The sequence below is a fragment of the Engystomops pustulosus genome, chromosome 7, assembly GCF_040894005.1.
Source record: "Engystomops pustulosus chromosome 7, aEngPut4.maternal, whole genome shotgun sequence".
Lineage (NCBI taxonomy): Eukaryota > Metazoa > Chordata > Amphibia > Anura > Leptodactylidae > Engystomops > Engystomops pustulosus.
Window position 1 is genome coordinate 167,192,395 of NC_092417.1, and position 22,990 is coordinate 167,215,384.

General features: G+C 44.0%; 1 protein-coding gene across 4 annotated transcripts in view; it reads right to left on the bottom strand.

Moving 5' to 3' along the window:
- The window catches only part of SBF2 (SET binding factor 2), a 191,079-nt gene that overhangs the window by 45,760 nt on the left and 122,329 nt on the right, over window positions 1-22,990 (bottom strand). For all 4 annotated transcript variants that reach the window (XM_072118838.1, XM_072118841.1, XM_072118840.1 and 1 more), the window contains exons 18-20: window positions 4,665-4,835; window positions 2,479-2,741; window positions 125-294 (exon numbers count right to left, since the gene is read on the bottom strand). In XM_072118838.1, the coding sequence (XP_071974939.1) occupies window positions 125-294; window positions 2,479-2,741; window positions 4,665-4,835 (604 nt within the window). The remainder of the gene's footprint in view (window positions 1-124; window positions 295-2,478; window positions 2,742-4,664; window positions 4,836-22,990) is intronic.

The window sequence follows — 22,990 nt, forward strand, 5'->3', positions numbered from 1 at the left end:
AAAACATACGGGGTGTAAAGAGACAACTACGACAAGACAGTTCCCTAAACATTTCATCTCTTGTAAGACGTAAGATGCAGCCAAAGAGAATCTTCCTGAACCAGCCTGACCTTAAGGACCATACCTGGGATCATGCAGTGCAGGCTCTTGATATGCTCCTGGGTCACTCCACTCTCGGTACACACTTTGTCAATAAACCTAGTGATGAACCGGACAACAGAATTGGCAATGTCGTTCTCCGAGTCCTCAAACCCACTCTCTGTGTCGTAACTCTCAGCGACACTCCCGGCAATACTGGAGAGACATATAGTGACAGAATAGTGAGTGCAGCTCTGGGGTATAATACAGGATGTAACTCAGGATTAGTACAGGATAAGTAATGTATGTACACAGTAACTGCGCCAGCAGCAGAATAGTGAGTGTAGCTCTGGAGTATAATACAGGATGTAACTCAGGATCAGTACAGGATAAGTAATGACATGTATGTACACAGTGACTGCACCAGCAGCAGAATAGTGAGTGCAGCTCTGGAGTATAATACAGGATGTAACTCAGGATCAGTACAGGATAAGTAATGACATGTATGTACACAGTGACTGCACCAGCAGCAGAATAGTGAGTGCAGCTCTGGAGTATAATACAGGATGTAACTCAGGATCAGTACAGGATAAGTAATGTCATGTATGTACACAGTGACTGCACCAGCAGCAGAATAGTGAGTGCAGCTCTGGAGTATAATACAGGATGTAACTCAGGATCAGTACAGGATAAGTAATGTTATGTATGTACACAGTGACTGCACCAGCAGCAGAATAGTGAGTTCAGCTCTTGGGTATAATACAGGATGTAACTCAGGATCAGTACAGGATAAGTAATGTCATGTATGTACACAGTGACTGCACCAGCAGCAGAATAGTGAGTGCAGCTCTGGAGTATAATACAGGATGTAACTCAGGATCAGTACAGGATAAGTAATGTCATGTATGTACACAGTGACTGCACTAACAGCAGAATAGTGAGTGCAGCTCTGGGGTATAATACAGGATGTAACTCAGGATCAGTACAGGATAAGTAATGTCATGTATGTACACAGTGACTGCACCAGCAGCAGAATAGTGAGTGCAGCTCTGGAGTATAATACAGGATATAACTCAGGATCAGTACAGGATAAGTAATGTCATGTATGTACACAACGACTGCACCAGCAGCAGAATAGTGAGTGCAGCTCTGGGGTATAATACAGGATGTAACTCAGGATCAGTACAGGATAAGTAATGTCATGTATATACACAGTGACTGCACTAACAGCAGAATAGTGAGTGCAGCTCTGGGGTATAATACAGGATGTAACTCAGGATCAGTACAGGATAAGTAATGTCATGTATGTACACAGTGACTGCACCGGCAGCAGAATAGTGAGTGCAGCTCTGGGGTATAATACACGATGTAACTCAGGATCAGTACAGGATAAGTAATGTCATGTATGTACACAGTGAGTGCACCAGCAGCAGAATAGTGAGTGCAGCTCTGGGGTATAATACACGATGTAACTCAGGATAAGTACAGGATAAGTAATGTCATGTATGTACACAGTGACTGCACCAGCAGCAGAATAGTGAGTGCAGCTCTGGAGTATAATATAGGATGTAACTCAGGATCAGTACAGGATAAGTAATGTCATGTATGTACACAGTGACTGCACCAGCAGCAGAATAGTGAGTGCAGCTCTGGGGTAAAATATAAGAAGTATCTTCGGATCAGTACAGGACAATGGAATATAACGTGGGGCACTGACTGTTTCACCTCTCATACCCCTTTAGTAGTGGGATAAATATAACTTCTAGTAACAATACGAGAAACACTTAATATCACGACGCAGTGAAGATTCTTTGACTTTTTTGCAAGCCTCTTAATTGCTCGTAAAAAAGCCAAAAATTCCATTTCTGCTATCGGGGAAATTCATCACTTGTGATTTATTTGGACAATCTGATGTGGAACATGCTGACTGCGGCGAGAGCTTTGCATATTTTAAAGCGACGGTCCAGGACGGCAGTGCGTCTCGAGAAAACGGGCCGCGGGTCCGAGGAATTTTGCATGTTGTAGGAACAGAGACGAGTCATGGACAAGGAATGATCCACGACAACACAAACAATGAGCTCAGCGCACTCAGACAACAGAAAACGTGATTGTTTATCGGGTTGTGATCAGACACTTAATCTAAGTGGCGGCACGGAGACAAGGGGGAACATTCCAGCGGAGGTAAACATGTGGCGGTCCTGTGTTTAACCCCTCGGGGGCCGGACTTACAGGCCTACAATATAGGTCTACTATACATGGCTCCAGTATGTTGTCATCATTTGCCCCAAACTCATCCAAAATTGCACCAGAATTACAGTGTGAATTGTAGCCTACTGCAGGGTCAGGTTCCTCTCACTCCCTCATAGACTCCGATACCTATGTGGTGGCTCATGGTCTCACCTATTGGTGACGATGCTGTTGCTGCCGCTTTCCCAGTCCCCGGTGGCCGATGTCCTCAGCAGTTTGTTCTTGCTGGTGTCCAGCGGTACCAGGAGATAGACCATGAGATTGGCGAAGTGTATGGCTTGGCTGAATACGGTGCTCTCCTCGTTCTGGACCAGCTCCTGCTGCTGCTGCTTGCTGAGCGAGGGCCACAGACGTAACTGCTCGGCCGCCAGGTCCATCACCGTGTTCTCCTGCTCTGAGCTGCCCACACCGTTCTCCTAAACATAATGCAAAACATGTCACTGAATTATCACCACATCTATCCATATATACAGGTACATTATATGCAATACAGAATTGTTCAGCATTTAGTTGCAATTGCAAACCTTTTACAAAAGTAGTGTTATCCTTTACAGATCCTGAGTATTATACTCCAGAGCTGCACTCACTATTCTGCTGCTGGTGCAGTCACTGTGTACATACATGACATTACTTATCCTGTACTGATCCTGAGTTACATCCTGTATTATACTCCAGAGCTACACCCACTATTCTGCTGCTGGTGCAATCACTGTGTACATACATGACATTACTTATCCTGTACTGATCCTGAGTTACATCCTGTATTATACCCCAGAGCTGCACTCACTATTCTGCTGCTGGTGCAGTCACTGTGTACATACATGACATTACTTATCCTGCACTGATCCGGAGTTACATCCTGTATTATACCCCACAGCTGCACTCACTATTCTGCTGCTGGTGCAGTCACTGTGTACATACATGGCATTACTTATCCTGTACTGATCCTGAGTTATATCCTGTATTATACTGCAGAGCTGTACTCACTATTCTGCTGCTGGTGCAGTCACTGTGTACATACATGACATTACTTATCCTGTACTGATCCTGAGTTACATCCTGTATTATACTCCAGAGCTGCACTCACTATTCTGCTGCTGGTGCAGTCACTGTGTACATACATGACATTACTTATCCTATACTGATCCCGAGTTACATCCTGTATTATACTCCAGAGCTGCACTCACTATTCTGCTGCTGGTGCAGTCACTGTGTACATACATGACATTACTTATCCTGTACTGATCCTGAGTTACATCCTGTATTGTACTCCAGAGCTGTACTCACTATTCTGCTGCTGGTGCAGTCACTGTGTACATACATGACATTACTTATCCTGTACTGATCCTGAGATACATCCTGTATTATACTCCAGAGCTGCACTCACTATTCTGCTGCTGGTGCAGTCACTGTGTACATACATGACATTACTTATCCTGTACTGATCCTGATGTACATCCTGTATTATACCCCAGAGCTGCACTCACTTTTCTGCTGCTGGTGCAGTCACTTTGTACATACATGACATTACTTATCCTGTACTGATCCTGAGATACATCCTGTATTATACTCCAGAGCTGCACTCACTATTCTGCTGCTGGTGCAGTCACTGTGTACATACATGACATTACTTATCCTGTACTGATCCTGAGATACATCCTGTATTATACTGCAGAGCTGTACTCACTATTCTGCTGCTGGTGCAGTCACTTTGTACATACATGACATTACTTATCCTGTACTGATCCTGAGTTATATCCTGTATTATACTGCAGAGCTGTACTCACTATTCTGCTGCTGGTGCAGTCACTGTGTACATACATGACATTACTTATCCTGTACTGATCCTGAGTTACATCCTGTATTATACTCCAGAGCTGCACTCACTATTCTGCTGATGGAGTCATTGGGGCAGATTTACTTACCCGGTCCTGTCGCGATCCCGCGGTGCGTTGTCCGACGAGGATTCGGGTCTGCCGGGATTCACTAAGGTCTCGCGTCCATTTTCCTGCATGTGTTGCTTCTGGGCTGAGATCCGCCGGAGTTCACCTTCTTCTTCCCGGTGCATGTAAGTGCTTGATTTTGCAAAACAATCTTGTTTTTAAATTCTGCGTTTTGTCCGAATCCGTCGGGTTCTCCGACGGCACGCCACACGATTTCTGTCGCATGCAAGCCGGCGCCGATGTGACAGAATCCGATTGCGTGCGCCATAAACGCGCGGCAATTCAGTGCAAAACGGATGAAAATGGGGCGTTCGGACCCTTCGTAAATGTGCCCCAATGTGTGTATTACATGCAGCTCTACATTTGGGTCACTGTAGACATGTGGTGGGTCGGTACCTTTGGTGCAGGTGACGTCCCTTGGTTTCCTTCTTTTGCGTTCAGGTACAGGGATCGCACTTGGTTCTGGACATCGTTGTAGAACGTGGTCTCCCAGAACTGCTGGTTGGTCCATATGGTGTGGTCCTGGATACAAGTGTAGGCAAACTGGCTGACACCTGCAGACAATTTCTGTAAAAACATAATTATAGAAGTTTATACACAGTATATAAAAGTCTCACTCAGTAGAATCTAATAAAAATTGTACAACGCCGAAAAACAAAATCTTTCTCGTCCCTTTTTTTCACGAGAAGACTAACCACTAGCAGCTGCGGGAAGAAAAGTCAGATCCTGTGTGAAGTGTCCCCAGCAATTACATAGTGAATTACCGACATTGAACAACATGTGGAGGAAAAAGAAGAAATCTGCTGCACCGTGTGAACACCTGCCAAGCAGCACCATCAATCTCAGCTTCTTGGAGCTTTCCAAGCATGACAAGGGAAAGGAGGGGGGGGGGAAGGAAAACTCAAAATCTGTAAGACTAAGATGAAGATGGGATTTAAAGGGGATTTATAGCCACTGAAGATCTTCTGCTTTACCATGGCCCTTATGCTTCTTTTCAGACTACCACAGCCCCATCAAACAATGCGGCTAGGCTGTAGTCGTACTTGTGCCCTAATAGACAGGATTTGGTCACCTTACACCCCAAAATTATAGAGGAGTTGCTAGGAGGAGCCATCATATCACATCCGTAAATAGAGGGTTAAAGGGTGTTTTTTGTACTGCAAAGGGAGCGTATTCCCAAATATCTGATAGGAAACGGTGGTTCCAAATAGAAGACATCATGTGGTCATCTTGCCGCCACTTATTAAAGGGGAGTTGCTAAGAATAGCCACTCTGAGCCACTGTAATACACAATAAGAGGATAAGAGGGTGTGTTTAGTGCTACAGAGGACCCTATAGGTTGATAGAATTGGAACTGCAGGACCTTTGCAACCCACAACGCACCCCCTTAGAATTTATTTTTCCTATATTACAAGAGCGGCTACCCCTAGCAATCCTCTTTTTTTTAAGTGGACGCAGTAGGAAGACCAGAACATGACTTTGTGTTCTGTGGTTCCAATTCTAAGACATGATCTGGTCTTCCTACTGCCACCACTAATAAAGGGGGGTTGCTAAGGAGAGCCATTATAATGATGTAGGGATAGGAGAAATAAAGGGTGTGTTTTGTACTGGGGAGCATGCTATCCCGCATATGGTCCTGTTGATATAGGCTGACCCACCTATTCCTCTAGAAATCGAAGACAGGAGCTGTTTGCAGAAGAAACCCTCTAAAATTTTGAATTTCTGTATGTTATATGCCACAAATTATTCCGGAATGGCCGCCGGCAGCTACAACAAATCCGCAGTTTTAAGAAATCGGGGGTCGCGATGCTATGTATCAAAGTTATAGAAAAAAAAAAAGTGAATTCCAAAGCAGAAGCACAGGAGTCCGCGCCATCCTGCAACATTAACTGCAATGAGGATGCATAGGACATGATGATAACTGGGAACATTTTCCCATCGTGAATCCTGAAAAAAAAAAAATTAGATACTAGAAAGATTTTTCTTTTAGATAAAACACTGGAAAATAACAAGCTTCACAGACAGTCCTCTAGATGGCGCTCCAAGCGGCAAAACGGAGTGATTAACCCCTGCAGCTCCGGTGCAGCATAACCCGGTTTTAGTCACAAATCAGAAAAACATTGTCCCTGAATGGAAATTTTTCCGATTGTATCCGCTCCGGGGCAGGTGCAGGGGTCTGTGGACCCATCAATTACATTCAATTTGATCTTCATGATGGATCAGCTTTCCCATCTGCAGTTATCTGCAAGATTCCCTAATCTAAACCGTGCCCCAAAATTAAGGGCAGCATAGACTATATAGTAATAGGAGAAAGTGGTGGCCCCTGATTGCACTTTGCCCTATAGGTCATGTAGATCACACTGATCACTTCTACCATAGAGTCACATGATCCCTCTCAGCCAATCAGAGGGGATGATCAAGTTGCCAGCTGTCTCGTAGTTCTTGTTGACCCCTCAATTGCAATTTGAGTGCCCCCTTTAAATGTATATTAAGGGGATAATCCCATAGCTGCCCTAAGTCTCTGTCCTGGAGGTGAGTGGAGCACTTGGCGGCAGAGCGTTCAGAGTCTCCGCACCTACATCACCCAAAGTGCCCCGTCCCGGTTAGACATTATATATCTCGGTTAGGAGTAAGGTCGGGTTAAGGTCAGTTGTTGTATAACAGAACTGTGAGAAGCGCTCATCGTGTGCCAGGAGCTTGTTATGGACCGATGACTGGACCTCAGAATCCTGATGTAGACACAGTGTGAATACACACAAACATCTATGAAGGTCCTTTATTTACACCATACAGACCCAAAAGCCCAGCGAGAGTCAGGGATGCATTAGCTTGAGCCGCAACAATGTTGCCAGGAAGGGATCTTAGAACCTCAGGTGTCGAGGGTCCAGAATTTTTCCCACCCAATCCATGGACAGCAGAGGACAGGTAGCGCGACCTTTGTGCCACTAGTTTTGCATAAACTTTGTAATTAACTTTGCATTTGGCAGAGCTGCTGAATGTGCTAAAGATACGAGGATTAGTACAATGGGATAAACATATTCCGCATTGTTTGTGGATTATCCCGCACTTGGTTCCGAGACTCCAAGTGACCACAGTGAGGCCCGGTCCAGAGTCGCTGGTCATCTGGCTGCACTCTGCTTCAGTGTGGTCTACAATGGAGGATAAATGTCAAAATTCTGGCTGCAACTTCCTCCTCTAGAGGGCGCTGTTTACATTCACTTACACCAGTGGCCCCTAGAGGAGGAAATAACAGGTACTCTTCTGAATCACAGTACACAGGATCCAGGAGCAGGGCTAAAATAAACAAGGGAGCTCCATCCTAGAGTCATTTACTATGTATACCACCCATATACCAGCTAACGTTTAAGGGAAGGTCTTAGAGGTGAGCATGTTGTACTGCAGCCAGTGTTAGAGAGAGATGCGCCATTGTACTTGATTCATATAGATTCCTATTCCAGGATTGTAGCTTTAACAAATGCACTGGGGCCTGTTCTCACACTGCTGTTCTCTGTGTTATCATACCTTTGTGTATGTTGTTAGTAGCAGCAGAACTGTGGAATATGAATATGAATGGGAGTGGTCTGTATTTGACATGATAGGTAGAACCTCAACTATCAGAGACAAAATGTGAAAACAGATCCAATCAGATCTGTCTGATTTTTATAGAATCTATTTGTAATTCCAGGATAATACAGAGTGACACCGCTTCTGGCCCGGATATCTAGTGACCCGGGAATTCGTATATATAGTGATTAGTCACAGTCCAGCACCCGGGCACTGGGGTCCATGGCATTAGATGGGGTCCCCATTTTATACACAACTGTTTGGTGGCATTCGAGCTCCATCAGAAAACATTATTTAAGGATAGAACTGATAATGCGAAACACTCCTGCTCCCAGTAACGCCAACACCGGGTCTGGTTTCAATGAGAATTCCAGTGAATTTTTAGATCCCGGCAGAACATTACATTTTTTGTATGTGAAACTGTAATTGGAATGAATGATATTTCGGTTCCAAAACAGCACAACATGCTTTTCTTAGTCATTTGGGGGTCGCTGTGGGAATATCAGGGATAATATAGAATTTATGAGGGCGCCACCTAATGGAGGAGGCCGTGAAAGCAGTTCCTGGGGTGGACATGACACTTCAGAGTCTGTAGGTGGGGGGAGAACCCTAAAGTATAAATCCTCCAGGATTTAGAACCTTGTGTAGCTGTGGATTGTAACAAACGCTGCAGTAAAAAGTATAGCGGACAAGACATGAATTAGATTTCTGTAATAAAAATGGATCCAATGATTCATGCTGCTAAATTTGGAGAATGCTTCTCCTCAAAACAAACTGAAGAGCCTTTAACTCATTTACCACAAATCCCAAAAAAAAAAAAAAAAAAAAGCCCAGTAGGCACCGGCGCTGGTACTTTGGGTCTTCGGCACTGTCCACCGCCCCAAAAGTTGCTAGTGGGTCACTAGACCCACTTTGGCCAAGTAGTGGCCTAGTTGGACCACAGGACGGCAAAAGTGGCGTGTTGGGGTCAGTGGAGGTGAGTGATTGGTCGCAGTGGTTTCCGTAATGCACCCCCTGAGCGGAGCTGCCAAAGTGACATGGGTGGAGCCAACACAGAATTCCTGCAACACCCCTTTAAGGAATTGGTGTCATCAACACTCTAACTTTTCATTGCAGCCACGGATCGTAGCACTGGTACAATGGAGCAGCAGTGCAGTGTAAAGCATGAGGGACAGGACAATCGTCTGGCACATAGAGTCCAGCTAAAGGTATAGGGGATGGGCGACGCAGGAACACGAATTAATACTGATGGCCCATCCGAGCAGTAATATATAAGCGGGGGGCCAACACGATCAGCCCTAAACATAGGACATGACTGTTGTTCAATATTCTAATCAGAGACGATTATTACTATGCAGGATGACACTGAATGATGGGTCCCTTTAAGCCTATGTGCTTGTCCCGTGTCCTCGCTGCTTCTGCTGTGTCATCCTGTGACATTGTGCCGAGCAGCTGCCTCTGCTGGGGGGGATTGTTCTCTCGTATCCTCTAGTCGCTAGTCGTAAATTACGGAGACGCTCACATTCCGGGAGCAGAAGAATGCGCCGTCCTCTTCCAGGCTCTGTCCTCAGTTCCCAAGCCGTGGCTCTCCTCCTGGCCGGACCCCGTGTGGTTACACTGCATATTTCTGCCGGATCTTGTTGTTCTGGGGATCGTCTGTGTGTTTATGATTATTAAGCACTTATTAAGGAAGTGGAATTATATGTACAAATAATTCTGTACCCCCGGACGCTGTACAGCAGCTCCTACAGATATGAGGCTGCACAACAAGATTTAGGAAAACTATGCAGCTTTCCAAAATGTTATGATCAGGGGGGAGGGAGCGACAAGGGGTCATAGAGGTGTCACCAACCTTTAGTGGTCAAGACTTGTCCAACCTCCTCAAAAGGTAAAAAATGTCATTGACACATTCTCAACCGAACCAAATGTTGATGTCATAGTAGTCTAATGCAGAAATTGTGGAGGCTGGTCATGGATCAAATCCGACTTGGGGAGTTGCAAGTTTTACATATATGGTCCATTTCAGGTTGGATGTCCTCATTGACAACACCAATCGTCTCAGAACAAACACCATCCTGACAGTGAGGTTACTCTAGATCAGGTTACTCTAGATCAGCACTTATGGTTATTCATTGCATGAGACCTCAGCACAACATCACATGGGCAGCCAAAGATCTTGCCTGCTGGGAGGACAGTGTGATGATCCATTTCTCTATATTCTTCTGAAAATCTAAGTGATGAATAATACACAGTCAGAAGGCTGCACTCTCATCTTCAATATTATAACTGTGAGACCATCTGTTATAAGGATATGTCGAGAGAATTCCTGCCTTACCCTTCTGCTCCTTTCACACTGTCATGTGCTCATCCGGCCGTAGCAGGGGCGAGAAAACAGCAGCAATGCATGGCCGTAAAGAAGGGAAAATTTAGAACATGCCAGGTAAGGTGCCATACACGTGTGTGGTTAAAACCTATGGAGACTAGAGCCCCTGAGGTTAATTTGCATTATTATTTAAAATCCCTTTATTCTTAAAAACAAGGGGGTAAGAATCTTAAGGAAAAGTGGATCCTGTCAGAGGGGGCACAAACTAGCACGTCAGAATGCTTGGTTTACAATCCTTCATTCTGTTTGTAGATGTCCTTTAAAGTTGCATAAGGATTGCGTTTCTAGGAGCCACTGGCAGATATCCACAGTTAAAAGTTACAGTTAGGAATGGGAGAAGTACATGAAAATTAAACTCCTAACTAACTTTAAAATAACACCAGAACTGTACTTCTAGGTGCAACAGTTCAGATATCAGCATTTGTAATTAGGGATTATTTTTAGCGTAGGGCTTATATTTCAGTCCTACTATAAAAAGGCTGCACTATAACCAGTCTCATCCCCAGAAAAGTGACTCTGGATTTCCTGGAAATAATCATGGCAAGAAGAAAAGATAATGGGAAAAACATCTTGGAGTGTTGTCTCTTAAGAGATGTTTTGAGCCGTTGATAATTGTAAAAACAAAATGTGAGAACATCAGAGATTTTAATATGAAATCTTCTCCCGGGAGAAAGGAGAAAAGGAAACAGAGTGACCCCAATATCATCTAATGCATGATGTGAGGAGCCATGGGCCATGGGAAACTCTAATTACATCCATTTAGCCGGCTGGCAAAGGCTCAGAGCACGACATCTGGCAAGAATGAATCTGTGCCAGCCTCCAAAAACGAAACGTGTGGTTGCCTCAATCCAAGCATCCAATGCTAAAAAAGTAAAAAAATCTCAGAATTCTCTAACATAAGGACAATCCACAGAATTGGGGTCACTACAATCTTCTAAACCCTGGATAACACCCCTGACCCATCATTACATCACTACTGACAATAGATGATGTCACAGCTTATCTCCTCCTCCTCCCTGTACAATGACTTCTATATAGATAACAATGACCCATCATTACATCACTACTGACAATAGATGATGTCACAGCTTATCTCCTCCGCCCCGCCCTGTACAATGACCTCTATATAGATAACACTGACCCATCATTACATCACTACTGACAATAGATGATGTCACAGCTTATCTCCTCCGCCCTCCCTGTACAATTACCTCTATATAGATAACACTGACCCATCATTACATCACTACTGACAATAGATGATGTCACAGCTTATCTCCTCCCCCTCCCTGTACAATGTCCTCTATATAGATAACACTGACCCATCATTACATCACTACTGACAATAGATGTCACAGCTTATCTCCTCCTCCCTGTACAATGACCTCTATATAGATAACACTGACCCATCATTACATCACTACTGACAATAGATGATATCACAGCTTATCTCCTCCTCCCTGTACAATGACCTCTATATAGATAACACTGACCCATCATTACATCCCTACTGACAATAGATGATGTCACAGCTTATCTCCTCCCCCTCCCTGTACAATGAACTCTATATAGATAACACTGACCCATCATTACATCACTACTGACCAAAGATGAGGTCACAGCTTATCTCCTCCCCCTCCCTGTACATTGAACTCTATATAGATAACACTGATCCATCATTACATCACTACTGACAATAGATGATGTCACAGCTTATCTCCTCCCCCTCCCTGTACAATGACCTCTATATAGATAACACTGACCCATCATTACATCACTACTGACAATAGATGATGTCATAGCTTATCTCCTCCTCCTCCCTGTACAATGAGCTCTATATAGATTAACACTGACCCATCATTACATCACTACTGACAATAGATGATATCACAGCTTATCTCACTGCCTATTAACACTGTCACTATGTACAAGAATATAACTACTATAATACTGCCCCCTATGTACAAGAATATAACTACTATAATACTGCCCCCTATGTACAAGAATATAACTACTATAATACTGCCCCCTATGTACAAGAATATAACTACTATAATACTGCCCCCTATGTACAAGAATATAACTACTATAATACTGTCCCCTATGTACAAGAATATAACTACTATAATACTGCCCCCTATGTACAAGAATATAACTACTATAATACTGCCCCCTATGTACAAGAATATAACTACTATAATACTGCCCCCTATGTACAAGAATATAACTACTATAATACTGCCCCCTATGTACAGGAATATAACTACTATAATACTGCCCCCTATGTACAAGAATAGAACTACTATATTACTGCCCCCTATGTACAAGAATATAACTACTATATTACTGCCCCCTATGTACAAGAATATAACTACTATAATACTGCCCCCTATGTACAGGAATATAACTACTATAATACTGCCCCCTATGTACAAGAATAGAACTACTATATTACTGCCCCCTATGTACAAGAATATAACTACTATAATACTGCCCCGTATGTACAAGAATATAACTACTATAATACTGTCCCCTATGTACAAGAATAGAACTACTATATTACTGCCCCCTATGTACAAGAATATAACTACTATAATACTGCCCCGTATGTACAAGAATATAACTACTATAATACTGTCCCCTATGTACAAGAATATAACTACTATAATACCGCCCCCTATGTACAAGAATATAACTACTATAATACCGCCCCCTATGTACAGGAATATAACTACTATAATACTGCCCCCTATGTACAAGTATATAACTACTATAATACTGCTCCCTATGTACAAGAATATAACTACTATAATACTGCTCCCTATGTACAAGAATATAACTACTATAATACTGCCCCCTATGTACAAGTATATAACTACTATAATACTGCCCCCTATGTACAAGAATATAACTACTATAATACTGCCCCCTATGTACAGGAATATAACTACTATAATACTGCCTCCTATGTACAAGAATATAACTACTATAATACTGCCCCCTATGTACAAGAATAACACTACTATAATACTGCCCCCTATGTACAAGAATATTACTACTATAATACTGCCCCCTATGTACAAGAATATAACTACTATAATACTGCCCCCTATGTACAAGAATATAACTACTATAATACTGCCCCCTATGTACAAGAATATAACTGCTATTATACTGCCCCCTATGTACAGGAATATAACTACTATAATACTGCCCCCTATGTACAAGAATATAACTACTATAATACTGCCCACTATGTACAAGAATATAACTACTATAATACTGCCCCCTATGTACAAGAATATAACTACTATAATACTGCCCCCTATGTACAAGAATATAACTACTATAATACTGCCCCCTATGTACAAGAATATAACTACTATAATACTGCCCCCCTATGTACAGGAATATAACTACTATAATACTGCCCCCTATGTACAAGAATATAACTACTATAATACTGCCCCCCTATGTACAGGAATATAACTACTATAATACTGCCCCCTATGTACAAGACTATAACTACTATAATACTGCCCCCCTATGTACAGGAATATAACTACTATAATACTGCCCCCTATGTACAAGAATATAACTACTATAATACTGCCCCCCTATGTACAGGAATATAACTACTATAATACTGCCCCCTATGTACAAGAATATAACTACTATAATACTGCCCCCCTATGTACAGGAATATAACTACTATAATACTGCCCCCTATGTACAAGAATATAACTACTATAATACTGCCCCTATGTACAGGAATATAACTACTATAATACTGCCCCCTAGGTACAAGAATATAACTACTATAATACTGCCCCCTAGGTACAAGACTATAACTACTATAATACTGCCCCCTATGTACAAGAATATAACTACTATAATGCTGCCCCCTATGTACAAGAATATAACTACTATAATACTGCCCCCTATGTACAAGTATATAACTACTATAATACTGCCCCCTATGTACAAGAATATAACTACTATAATACTGCCCCCTATGTACAAGAATATAACTACTATAATACTGCCCCCTGTGTACAGGAATATAACTACTATAATACTGCCCCCTATGTACAAGTATATAACTACTATAATACTGCCCCCTATGTACAAGAATATAACTACTATAATACTGCCCCCTATGTACAAGAATATAACTACTATAATACTGCCCCCTATGTACAAGAATATAACTACTATAAAACCTGCTTAGTATCTGCTTAGCTGGTAATGGAGTCGGTAATGTCAGTGATGATACAGATATGAGCCCAGGACATAACAGACTGGGGGCAGATGATTGACGTCTGAGGGATGACAGACACTATAGGAATGAGGCTGCCCCTGACCTATATTAACCCCCCATTGCCTGGGTCACACAAGGCCAGACTGACTCATTAACAAACCACTGGGGGGTACAAAGTACTTGACTGCTCCCCATAGAATAGGAGGTCAAAGTCAATATAAGCCGAGGCCTCTGGGACCAGACTCAGCATTTCTTCCTGTCACCACTAGTCATGTAGAGCCGGACGGAGGAATCTGTAACATCCAACCTATGGATTACATTGTTAGAAAGGCTTTGAGGTTTTCCAATTTGACTGATTCATCTCACATTTCATCTGTACACAGGAGGCGGCAGGAATGCAAGGACCTCTGGACCAGTAAGAGGCAGATTATAGCGGATCTGTGCTCAAATACACACCATCAGCATATCTACCAGATATGAGGCTACAGGATCATTTATACTCCAAAGCTTCACTCACTATTCTGCTGGAGGTGGAGTCACTGTGTAAATACATACTCCTACCTATCCTGTACTGACCCTGACTGGCTCCGGATCAGTACAGGATAAGTAATGTCATGTATGTACACAGTGACTGCACCAGCAGAATAGTGAGTGCAGCTCTGGGGTATAATACAGGATGTAACTCAGGATCAGTACAGGATAAGTAATGTCATGTATGTACACAGTGACTGCACCAGCAGCAGAATAGTGAGTGCAGCTCTGGAGTATAATACAGGATGTAACTCAGGATCAGTACAGGATAAGTAATGTCATGTATGTACACAGTGACTGCACCAGCAGCAGAATAGTGAGTGCAGCTCTGGAGTATAATACAGGATGTAACTCAGGATCAGTACAGGATAAGTAATGTCATGTATGTACACAGTGACTGCACCAGCAGAATAGTGAGTGCAGCTCTGGGGTATAATACAGGATGTAACTCAGGATCAGTACAGGATAAGTAATGTCATGTATGTACACAGTGACTGCACCAGCAGCAGAATAGTGAGTGCAGCTCTGGGGTATAATACAGGATGTAACTCAGGATCAGTACAGGATAAGCGATGTCATGTATGTACACAGTGACTGCACCAGCAGCAGAATAGTGAGTGCAGCTCTGGGGTATAATACAGGATGTAACTCAGGATCAGTACAGGATAAGTAATGTCATGTATGTACACAGTGACTGCACCAGCAGCACAATAGTGAGAGCAGCTCTGGGGTATAATAGAGGATGTAACTCAGGATCAGTACAGGATAAGTAATGTCATGTATGTACACAGTGACTGCACCAGCAGCAGAATAGTGAGTGCAGCTCTGGGGTATAATAGAGGATGTAACTCAGGATCAGTACAGGATAAGTAATGTCATGCATGTACACAGTGACTGCACCAGCAGCAGAATAGTGAGTGCAGCTCTGGAGTATAATACAGGATGTAACTCAGGATCAGTACAGGATAAGTAATGCCATGTATGTACACAGTGACTGCACCAGCAGCAGAATAGTGAGTGCAGCTCGAGGATAATACAGGATGTAACTCCGGATCAGTACAGGATAAGTAATGTCATGTATGTACACAGTGACTGCACCAGCAGCAGAATAGTGAGTGCAGCTCTGGAGTATAATACAAGATGTAACTCAGGATCAGTACAGGATAAGTAATGCCATGTATGTACACAGTGACTGAACCAGCAGCAGAATAGTGAGTGCAGCTCTGGAGTATAACACAGGATGTAACTCAGGATCAGTACAGGATAAGTAATGCCATGTATGTACACAGTGACTGCACCAGCAGCAGAATAGTGAGTGCAGCTCCGGAGGATAATACAGGATGTAACTCCGGATCAGTACAGGATAAGTAATGCCATGTATGTACACAGTGACTGCACCAGCAGCAGAATAGTGGGTGCAGCTCTGGAGTATAACACAGGATGTAACTCAGGATCAGTACAGGATAAGTAATGCCATGTATGTACACAGTGACTGCACCAGCAGCAGAATAGTGAGAGCAGCTCCGGAGGATAATACAGTATGTAACTCCGGATCAGTACAGGATAATAATGTCATGTATGTACACAGTGACTGCACCAGCAGCAGAATAGTGAGTGCAGCTCTGGAGTATAATACAAGATGTAACTCAGGATCAGTACAGGATAAGTAATGCCATGTATGTACACAGTGACTGCACCAGCAGCAGAATAGTGAGTGCAGCTCTGGAGTATAATACAGGATGTAACTCAGGATCAGTACAGGATAAGTAATGCCATGTATGTACACAGTGACTGCACCAGCAGCAGGATAGTGAGTGCAGCTCTGGAGTATAACACACGATGTAACTCAGGATCAGTACAGGATAAGTAATGTCATGTATGTACAGTGACTGCACCAGCAGCAGAATAGTGAGTGCAGCTGTGGAGTATAATACAGGATGTAACTCAGGATCAGTACAGGATTAGTAATGTCATGTATGTACAGTGACTGCACTAGCAGCAGAATAGTGAGTGCAGCTCTGGAGTATAATGCAGGATGTAACTCAGGATCAGTACAGGATAAGTAGTGTCATGTATGTACAGTGACTGCACCAGCAGCAGAATAGTGAGTGCAGCTGTGGAGTATAATATAGGATGTAACTCAGGATCAGTACAGGATAAGTAATGTCATGTATGTACACAGTGACTGCACCAGCAGCAGAATAGTGAGTGCAGCTCTGGAGTATAATACAGGATGTAACTCAGGATCAGTACAGGATAAGTAATGTCATGTATGTACACAGTGACTGCACCAGCAGCAGAATAGTGAGTGCAGCTCTGGAGTATAATACAGGATGTAACTCAGGATCAGTACAGGATAAGTAATATCATGTATGTACACAGTGACTGCACCAGCAGAATAGCGAGTGCAGCTCTGGAGTATAATACAGGATGTAACTCAGGATCAGTACAGGATAAGTAATGTCATGTATGTACAGAGTGACTGCACCAGCAGCAGAATAGTGAGTGCAGCTCTGGGGTATAATACAGGATGTAACTCAGGATCAGTACAGGACAAGTAATGTCATGTATGTACACAGTCACTGCACCAGCAGCAGAATAGTGAGTGCAGCTCTGGGGTATAATACAGGATGTAACTCAGGATCAGTACAGGATAAGTAATGTCATGTATGTACACAGTGACTGCACCAGCAGCAGAATAGTGAGTGCAGCTCTGGAGTATAATACAGGATGTAACTCAGGATCAGTACAGGATAAGTTACGACCCTCAGTAAATTCATGACATGTGTCTGTACACTGTAATGTAGATGTGTCGGGCCTATTGTAAGATTGGACTTTCTGGGGGAAATCCAAGGAGCCCCTTGAGACTGGGGATGAAGACATTTATCCAGGAATGTAGATATAAACAGATGAAAGAGCTTATCCTGGTAAACTATGAATAAACAGATTTTTTTGGACCAAACACAAGAGGAGGGAACAGAGCTGCGCAGTTATTACAGAGCCGGCCCATAATTACCGCTTTTGTGAATAACAAAAAACGTTATTATTACATCCCCAGAATAGATGCGTCTTCTCTTTGTTGACTTAGATCTTTTGGGCTAAGCTGAGCTCCCAACATTGTTATCCTCTTACTACCCAAATCTGTAGTTATTTCTGGATTGGGGCAAATCAACAAATTCAACCTTAGCTGATCTCTGCTTTCGGCCAAATCTAAAATCCTTTACTGGAAATAAAAGAATCCTGGAGAAAATAATGTTTCACATGTGATAAAGAACGAGGAGTTATTATAGTGCAATATGTTATAGTATATAGTTACATATACACTCACCGGCCACTTTATTAGGTACACCTGTCCAACTGCGCGTTAACACTTAATTTCTAATCAGCCAATCACATGGCGGCAACTCAGTGCATTTAGGCATGTAGACATGGTCAAGACAATCTCCTGCAGTTCTCCCGAGCATCAGTATGGGGAAGAAAGGGGATTTGTGGCCTTTGAACGTGGCATGGTTGTTGGTGCCAGAAGGGCTGGTCTGAGTATTTCAGAAACTGCTGATCTACTGGGATTTTCACGCACAACCATCTCTAGGGTTTACAGAGAATGGTCCGAAAAAGAAAAAACATCCAGTGAGTGGCAGTTCTGTGGGCGGAAATGCCTTGTTGATGCCAGAGGTCAGAGGAGAATGGGCAGACTGGTTCGAGCTGATAGAAAGGCAACAGTGACTCAAATCTCCACCCGTTACAACCAAGGTAGGCAGAAGAGCATCTCTGAACGCACAGTACGTCCAACTTTGAGGCAGATGGGCTACAGCAGCAGAAGACCACACCGGGTGCCACTCCTTTCAGCTAAGAACAGGAAACTGAGGCTACAATTTGCACAAGCTCATCGAAATTGGACAGTAGAAGATTGGAAAAACGTTGCCTGGTCTGATGAGTCTCGATTTCTGCTGCGACATTCGGATGGTAGGGTCAGAATTTGGCGTCAACAACATGAAAGCATGGATCCATCCTGCCTTGTATCAGCGGGTCAGGCTGGTGGTGGTGGTGTCATGGTGTCTTTGGGCCCCTTGGTACAACGCCACAGCCTACCTGAGTATTGTTGCTGACCATGTCCATCCCTTTATGAGCACAATGTACCCTGTAACATCTGATGGCTACTTTCAGCAGGATAATGCGCCATGTCATAAAGCTGGAAGCATCTCAGACTGGTTTCTTGAACATGACAATGAGGTCACTGGACACAAATGGCCTCCACAGTCACCAGATCTCAGTACAATAGAGCATCTTTGGGATGTGGTGGAACGGGAGATTCGCATCATGGATGTGCAGCCGACAAATCTGCAGCAACTGTGTGATGCCATCATGTCAATATGGAGCAAAATCTCTGAGGAGCTTCCAGCACCTTGTTGTATCTATGCCACGAAGAATTGAGGCAGTTCTGAAGGCAAAAGGGGGTCCAACCCGTTACTAGCATGGTGTACCGAATAAAGTGGCCGGTTAGTTTATATATAATATGATTTATCCTGTACTGATCCTGAGTTACATCCTGTATTATACCCCAGAGCTGCACTCACTATTCTGCTGCTGGTGCAGTCACTGTGTACATACATGACATTACTTATCCTGTACTGATCCTGAGTTACATCCTATATTATACTCCATAGCTGCTCTCACTATCCTGCGGCGTTCATTTTTATGTTCAAAGCCAGAGCTTCACTCACTATTTTGCTCATGGAGTCGCTGCATACAGAAGAATAGAGATTCCTGCTCTGCAGAGCTTCTACTATTCACAAATGACCGGCTAGTTCTCTGACAGTGAATACGTTCTCTATGGTACAGTACTTGTTGCCATATCACAATCAGTCACAATGAGAAAGATTAATGGGTTTCTCTGGGATTCTGGAAAGACCCGGACAATCCTGCAGATAATTATCATTATTTCTGAAGGACAGAAGGAAAACCAACTTAGATTTGGTGCCAGGAAGAGAAGTTGGATCTGGGATGCCCCTTTTGTATGAATGTCCATAGAGAATGATGTGAGATTACAGGTAGAATGTGATGGTGGACGATGACCCCAAGTCATGTAAGGGTGTAGGATCCATGGCCTCCATCAGAGGGCGCTGCTTGTACAGTTACTATTTTGGAGGGGATACCACTTTAAGAAATGATGGTCTCTAAAACCACAAACTATCCAGGCAGGTTAAGGAGTCTTGGTTTGGAAACCCCTGGGGCAGGGGAAGTGTCGGCTTCCTGACTGCGCTACAAGAATGTTCATCCTTTGATGTAACTGTCTCCTTCCTCCAAAATTCTGAAAGTGCAAGGCCGAGAGGATCATGTGACCGCAGAGGAAGCCAGGACAGGTGCCGCATGGAAAACTAGGAACAGCCATTAGAGGGAAAGTGATGATCTGAATGTAGGGCGACAGGGTCACCAGCCATTATGGAAATGATGGGAGTAGTAGTATATAACTACTAGATCCCTACAGGCTTGTGAACAATGAGCCAAATATGTCCTGGAACTGTGATGGCTACCAAATATCCAATGTAATCATATGATGTTTATATACTGTACCTGATCCAGTGTCCCCATACCCAAGGTCCCCCGACCCAGTGTACCCTTAACCAATGCCCCAGAACCCAGAGTCTCCCTCTCCAGTGCCCCAGAACCCAGAGTCTCCCTCTCCAGTGCCCCAGAACCCACAGTCTCCCTCTCCAGTGCCCCAGAACCCAGAGTCTCCCTCTCCAATGCCCCAGAACCCAGAGTCTCCCTCTCCAATGCCCCAGAACCCAGAGTCTCCCTCTCCAATGCCCCAGAACCCAGAGTCTCCCTCTCCAATGCCCCAGAACCCAGAGTCTCCCTCTCCAATGTCCCAGAACCCAGAGTCTCCCTCTCCAATGCCCCAGAACCCAGAGTCTCCCTCTCCAATGCCCCAGAACCCAGAGTCTCCCTCTCCAATGCCCCAGAACCCAGAGTCTCCCTCTCCAATGCCCCAGAACCCAGAGTCTCCCTCTCCAATGCCCCAGAACCCAGAGTCTCCCTCTCCAATGCCCCAGAACCCAGAGTCTCCCTCTCCAATGCCCCCGACCCACAGTCTCCCTCTCCAATGCCCCCGACCCACAGTCTCCCTATCCAATGCCCCGACCCAGAGTCTCCCTATCCAATGGCCCTGACCCAGAGACTCCCTCTCCAATGCCCCCGACCCACAGTCTCCCTCTCCAATGCCCCCGACCCACAGTCTCCCTCTCCAATGCCCCCGACCCACAGTCTCCCTCTCCAATGCCCCCGACCCACAGTCTCCCTCTCCAATGCCCCCGACCCACAGTCTCCCTCTCCAATGCCCCCGACCCACAGTCTCCCTCTCCAATGCCCCCGACCCACAGTCTCCCTCTCCAATGCCCCCGACCCACAGTGTCCCTCTCCAATGCCCCCGACCCACAGTGTCCCTCTCCAATGCCCCCGACCCACAGTCTCCCTCTCCAATGCCCCCGACCCACAGTCTCCCTCTCCAATGCCCCCGACCCACAGTCTCCCTCTCCAATGCCCCCGACCCACAGTCTCCCTCTCCAATGCCCCCGACCCACAGTCTCCCTCTCCAATGCCCCAGAACCCACAGTCTCCCTCTCCAATGCCCCAGAACCCACAGTCTCCCTCTCCAATGGCCCCCGACCCACAGTCTCCCTCTCCAATGCCCCCGACCCACAGTCCGTCCTAATCACCATCTCCTGGTAGCATTACACTATAGACTGCAATGATCTACACAGTTGCACGTCAGTCTCACCGCCCCTTTAAGAACGGCGACTTTTACCATCTTCCGTCATTACATACCAGCGCATTAATTAAACGCAGGAGATTTTTCTTATAAGCAGATTAATGACACAACTATTTCCTTATTGTTTTGGTTAATTCTTACAGTATGAACAACAGGAAGACACGGTCGCTTTGACCTTCGGGGTCCGGGATTATGCACATGACGAGGGGGTGGTCACAGGGGGGTCTGTGGGTGAATCATACATCGCCTAAATATAAACTTGTCTGGATCCCACTAACACAATAAACCCCCGCTGCCGGCTTTTAATAAACTTGTGATAGTAATGGTTTGGAGGGGGTCTTAGAGGTCAGATATTTACCCCCACAACCCCCTGCATTGCACAAGTGGATGACTCTCCATGAGTCCGCACCACGAGGATTAGGACTTCCCGTCACTGAAGAGGGATGTTAAAAACAAATAAGCCGGAAAATGAAAATATCCATATAAAACGTGAATTCACGATAGACAGGAGAGCGATATAAGAGGAGGCGGTGGTTAACCCCTTCTGTCTGGACGGTTTCACCTCCAAGTGTATATAACAAAAAGATTAGGCAACTTTGTGCTTTGCTGTGTTACCAGCTCTGCTTACTGGCACTGAATGGAAAGTTTGACTTTTAACCGTCTGGGATCCGGATACTTGCACAGAGATAAAGTTCTCTGTTAATGTTAATATTGATTCTTATGACAACCCAACATTTTTAAAATCCAATTGTCACAGGGACCAAAAAAGTTCTGTCTGGGATTACAATGATAAAATATACAGTTCCGACTTACATACAAACTCAACTTAAGAACAAACCTACAGACCCTATCTTGTATGTAACCCGGGGACTGCCTGTATATGGTTAGAACTTTTGAACACTTCAACATACCAAAATGATTTTGAGATTGTTTTTTTTCGTGACACATTGTACTTCATGTTAGTAGCAAATTTTGGTCGATATGTTTTGCGTTTATGGAAAAAAAAAAACTAAAAACCACCCAAATTTGTTTCGTACTTATTCCCCATATCTCAATTATATGTTTTCATCATTTCTTATGGGACGTTAGACAGCTTACAAATAGAGTTTATTATTGTTTTTTCAAGAAATTTCTACATTTAAATTTTTGGGGGTTATTAAAAAAGTTTGAAATATAAAATGATTAGAATCCCCCTAAAATATCCCCCCCCCCCA